The 5,529-nt window shown below is 41.3% G+C and overlaps 1 protein-coding gene across 1 annotated transcript in view; it reads right to left on the reverse strand.

Moving 5' to 3' along the window:
* WEE1 (WEE1 G2 checkpoint kinase) overlaps window positions 1–534 on the reverse strand; it is a 16,182-nt gene extending 15,648 nt beyond the window's left edge. The window contains exon 1 of the mRNA XM_004683054.2: window positions 374–534. Within this exon, the coding sequence (XP_004683111.2) occupies window positions 374–534 (161 nt within the window). The remainder of the gene's footprint in view (window positions 1–373) is intronic.
* Between the last annotated feature and the right edge of the window lie 4,995 nt (window positions 535–5,529).

Raw genomic sequence — 5,529 nt, forward strand, 5'->3', positions numbered from 1 at the left:
GGGGCGGCCCGGGCGCCGAGGCTGGGGTCTCCGCTGGTCCAGCGCAAGTTCGGGCTCCGCGGCTTCCCGCGACCGTTAACCACGTGAGTGCCCAGCCCACCAATCCCCGCCCAGCCCGGGGTTTGAAAAAAAAGGAAGGCGCGACGTAGCCCGCGGGGGTGGAGCCAACTACGCGATTTTGGCGCGAACCCGCTGTCTCCGCCCCTCCCGCTAGGCGCCGGGCGGGGGCTCTGCTGCCTTTGAGCGAGCCTGGGGACAGTGAGCTGGTGGGCGCTGCCGCTCTGGGGCCGAGCCGGGGATCCCCAGCGGCGGTGTGGGAGGGAGCCCCACTCAAAGAGGCGGAGCCGAAAGCGACCTGGACGCGGCCTCCTACCGCTTCTTGTTTCCCCCGGGGTCCGAAGCCGGGGAGCGGCTCGGAGTCCCTGCAGTCTGGGCGAGACGGGCACGGTCGTGGCCCTCCGACGCTGCCCGGGGCACCGGCCTCCAGGCTTGGGCCCCTCTGGTGCCCGCCATTGGCAGGCTGCGGGCCGTCATATTGGGGGGAGGTCTGAGCCGCGAATGGTGACCTGGGACTCGGGGTCCTTTCGCACTGTGAGGAAATCGCCTAGGCCGGACACCGGAATCCGCTACGAGGCGGTGGCGCGAGTTCTCCAGGAGAAGACTCCGGGTGTGGGGCGGCTCCTGAGCCTGCTTCCCCCACCCGACCCTGGGTGCCTATTAGGGTCCGAATATCGGCAGCCAGGTGAACTCCCGGGCCGTCGGCCGTCTCCTGTGCTCTCGAGACTTGTGCCCAGTAAACAAACAGCACCGCCGTTGGTCCCAGCAAGAGCCAAGTGCCCATCCCGCGGCCACGGTGTTTATATTTGTTTGCCAGCACGTGGGCAGTGTTACGGGCAGATTGGCCCCACTCCCTGCAAGCTTAAACTCAGCGTGTGAAAACTCCCTCTCGTCCGTCCTGACTTAATCCACTCTTTATTGTCGCCCAAATTGAACAGTTTTTTCAGTTGTAAATAATCCCGTGATTATTTACAACTCGTGCTTTTTCATTTCCGATTGCTTTTCATCAGGATACATTTATAGAAGTGAGAATACTGAGTCAAAGACTGTAAGCCGCTGAACTGCCCTCCAGGTTAAAAGCAATTGTCAGTGGCAGCAGATCACAGTACTCTGAATTCTGGCATCGCTTTTGTTGTTTTGCTTCATAGTCAAAGACCTTTTTTTAATGTCCCTGTCCAGTCAGTTTCGAGAACCTGTGGACTGCCTTCAGTGAAGATTTACTGGTTCTAATCCCGTTCAGAAGCTAAACTCAAGCTAGATTTTTAATAGTGGAAACATCTTAGTATTTCTAACTTGGGAGTTCCTTCAAACCACAAACCTATGCAGTGAAGGAGAAAGAGCTAGCACTTGCTAGCTGTCTTTGTGTGTTAATTCAAAAAAAGAAAGACACGTAAGTGTGTCTTTTTGTGTGCTAACTCAACCTTCATTTTAAGCTCTTGGGAAACAAGAATTTTACTTTTTCATATATTCAAGAAGATCCCCTGACCAAAGCCAACTAGCGGTTTTTAACACCTCTTCTTCATGCCTGGTGACATATAATTCTTTGATGTGGATAGTTGTCATTTTCTCAATTTTATGTGGTGTAAATAAACTATAGAAAACCTGCACTCTTTATTGATCTTTACACACATCTTTACACACGTGAGTTGTGTGTAAAAATAGTGTGCTTCCTAGGTAAAGAGGAACTTTTAACACTGCCATAGACACACCTCTCCCCAGCTAGATTGTTGCTCTTCTAAGCCCATACTATCTAGCAGTACTTTATTTAGTTATTTATTTTTGCTGTCCCTCCCCCTTCACTGCTTTATTTTCTTAACTGGCTTTTATCTGTCTCAAACTATGTTGATTTTTTGCTATCACTATCTCCTAGAAAAGCAGTGTAGGAATCTTTTCTATGTTGTTTATTGCAAAATCAGTTTATCAATGTGGCACAGGTGCTTAACACCATATATCAACAGTAATAAGAAGAAAACCCTTACTAAAATATGTGTTTGTTTCCTAAACTGCCATTTTTGCAAATAAATGTGCCTATTTAAAATTTTGAACTGAAGATTACTACTCTATTCAGTAAAGTGTGTAGAGATTAGCAAGCATCATGCTTCATTTTGTTCCTCCATATAAATTTTTTTTCTCTCAATATAAATTTTAATGGTACAGAGGCCTCTCACTACCCTTTCCACCCCTAATCTAAATCTTCCTGAAGGTAAAACTCAACTTACTTTTTCTGATCAATTCTTATCTTTGTCATCTGTCTGCTTCCCTAAATTCAGAGATCCTTGAAGTAGTTTGGGTAAGTAGTCTGGTTGGGAAAGGAAAAGTCCCAGGTCCACAGCCTCAGTACTTTGAATTTTTTTAGTATCAAGGAGCTAACTCAAAAAGTATATAAAATGACTTTGGGAAAAAAGGGATTTTTGTTGTTGTTGAAAATACGAGTCATGTGAGAACCAGTTCTTTTACAAAGCCTCATTTTGGCTTTCTTCACTTCCAGGTAAAAATAAACATTCCTTACTCCAGACTTTCCACCACGCCCCCAGGGGCTGAGTAAACTGCTTGCTTGTCTCTAGGTTCCTTTCCACCCAACTTCAACCAAGTTTTGTCTTTAGGACTTTGGCAACCAGATGAAGTTGGTTGACCTCTGAAAAGATACATAATAAATGTTTCTGGGGCATCCCTGGTGGCTTAAGGGTTAAAGTCTCAGCACTAGCAAGCTATGAGGAAGCTGACCCAACTTGCACAGCAGATCTCTCCAGTCTCCCCCACTGTTCCCCTCACCAGTGTATTTCAGTACTTCTGCCTGTTCTGCTCCCTATTCTGTCTATGATGAATCCTCTCAATCCTCACAACACTGGTCTACACCTCAGTTCTTATATACATAAATAAAAATAAATGTTACCGAAAATATTAATAAAAATCTAATGTTTAAAAAAAAAAATTGCCAGCCAAAATAAGAAGCCTAAGTCCTGTCTCCTCCAGCTGAGAAGGTGGCACAGTATTTTTATCTGAGGGTAATGTCCAAACTGAAATTCTAAATGATCTTTCTGATTTTTTTTTTTTTTTTAATTTAATGTGCCTTGCTGTACTGGAAAGATGGGTTTTAACCCACCTGCCCTGGAGCATATCTAATTCAAATTTCCTGTGTTGTCCCTAACTGTAATGTTGCTAGGCAACTTTTGCAGAATCCACAGGCTTGTGGTAATGTTGTAATAACTAAGTAAAAATCTTGCCTCTAAGTATTAGGAGGACAAACTGAAACTGTTTATTCCCTTTAGACAGATGACTTAGCAAGTAAAGAAGGTTAATACCTCCATTGTCAGCCCATTCAACTTCCTTAGGAGCAAAACAAGCAAGACTCTTGCCCTTGTAATTCCTAAATCACCCCCTCAAATACTTTATAGAGCACATGAATGCATGTGCCTGTTCTTATTTACATGAGTTGTGCACTTTGTAATGAAAGGTGGTCCTTCAAAACTAGGAACTAATTTGTGATATAAAGTCTGAATTTTTCATAAGACTAGCCAGTCTTTATTCAAATAAAAAAAAATTTAGCTCATGCTTTTGATTTTGGAGCAATAATAACTTTCTCCAAACAAGAGCCAACTCTGATATATATATCTATTAATATATTTCTATTTAATTTTTCTATTAATTTTTTAATCTTTACCCTGATGCTGGTTCTCTCAGCAAAACTCACATTATTTCAACTCTGCTCTGTTAGCAATTGCCAGTTGGCCCTAGGAATCCATATCTCAAGTTAGGATGTGGTAACTCCTACCACTCTGGTGTATATTAGATTTCTCTACCTTGTCACTTGCCTCAATACACTCTGACGAATACCATTGTTTGAACGTTTCACCACATGTTGATCAGCTCACCCTAATATAGTATAATCATAACCAGTTTTTCTTTAGAGATTAAGTATAAGACTAGCATTGTCCCTTACAATAGTGGTCAATAAATGTATGTGCTTCTAATTATAGCAATGTTGTTTGAGAATAACCCACACTTGTTGATGACTTTGAAGTCAATGAATGGAATAAGTGACTCCTTATGTCCCCAAGATAAATTTAATTAAATGTGGAGACAGTTGGATTTGTGTATAACAGGGGATAATCAAATCAGAACAGAAATAATATAGATATAATAAGAACTTGAAAAGTATAACTCAGGGAAAGTGGTCAAAAGTTTGTATTTTAATGAAATAGTCATCATTTTTTATCATGCCTAATTAATTTTTAAGAACTATTAAAAACTATTTTCATTTAGCCTTCTAGCATTTAAGTTAGATTAAGAGCAGATTTCATCATATACTTTAGTTATAACTATAGCAATTATATGATTTGTGAATTAAAATTTGAGGACCTAAGACTTTTATTCATTTTCTGTTTGGGGTCTTCAGCTATAAGAGATCATACAAGGGTAATTCAAAGTTGTCTTCTGGCCTATACCCCAGTTCTTCTACACAAAAGTAAATAAATAAAATCTTTTTTTAAAAAGTTGTGGCTCCCCTAGACAAAAGAACGGAAACCATAAAATACCTGGAAGCAAAGATGGACCAAACACTACAGGACATACACTTCAGGGACATCTTTGAAGATACAGCACCCAATGTAATGACAGTGAAGGCAAGGATAAATAGATGGGACTACATCAAGTTAAAGAACTTCTGTAGAGCAAAAGAGACACTACCAAAAAACAGACATCCCACTGAATGGGAAAAAATTTTCTCACACAAAACTAGTGATAAAGGATTGATTACAAAGATATATGGAGAACTGATGAAACTCAACAAAAATAAACAGCCCCATCAAAAAATGGGCAGGAGAGCTAAAAAGGCACTTCTCCAAAGAGGAAATGCAGATGGCCAAGAAGCATGTGAAAAAATGTTCAACATCACATGTAATAAGTGAGATGCAAATTAAAACCACAATGAGATACTACCTCACACCAGTGAGAATGGCACATCTTAAAACAACTAGCAACAACAAATGTTGGCGAGGATGTGGAGAAAAAGGAACTCTCCTGCACTGCTAGTGGGAATGCAAACTAGTACAGCCACTATGGAAAATTGTTTGGAGGTTCCTCAAACTGCTAAACATGGAGCTTCCCTATGACCCAGAAATCCCATTCCTAGGTATCTACTCAAAATTTTTGACACAAAAACACTGATTCAAAAAGATACCTGCACTTCATGTTTATTGCTGCTTTAGTTACAATTGGAAAGACATGGAAACAGCCCAAATGCCCAAAAGTGGATGCCTGGATTAAAAAGATGTGGTACATATACACAATGGAATATTACTCAGCAAACAAAAAGAAAATAAACATGTGACTTTTGCAGCAACATGGATGGAGCTGGAAAAGGTCATGATTAGTGAAATAAGTCAGAAAGAAAAGGAAAATAGTAGGAGTATAACGGACCAGGCAAGAAAATAATAATAATAATAATGATCAGCTATATAAGAGACATTTTAT

The sequence above is a fragment of the Condylura cristata genome, unplaced genomic scaffold, assembly GCF_000260355.1.
Source record: "Condylura cristata isolate star-nosed mole 26May11 unplaced genomic scaffold, ConCri1.0 scaffold00015, whole genome shotgun sequence".
In the NCBI taxonomy this organism is placed as follows: domain Eukaryota; kingdom Metazoa; phylum Chordata; class Mammalia; order Eulipotyphla; family Talpidae; genus Condylura; species Condylura cristata.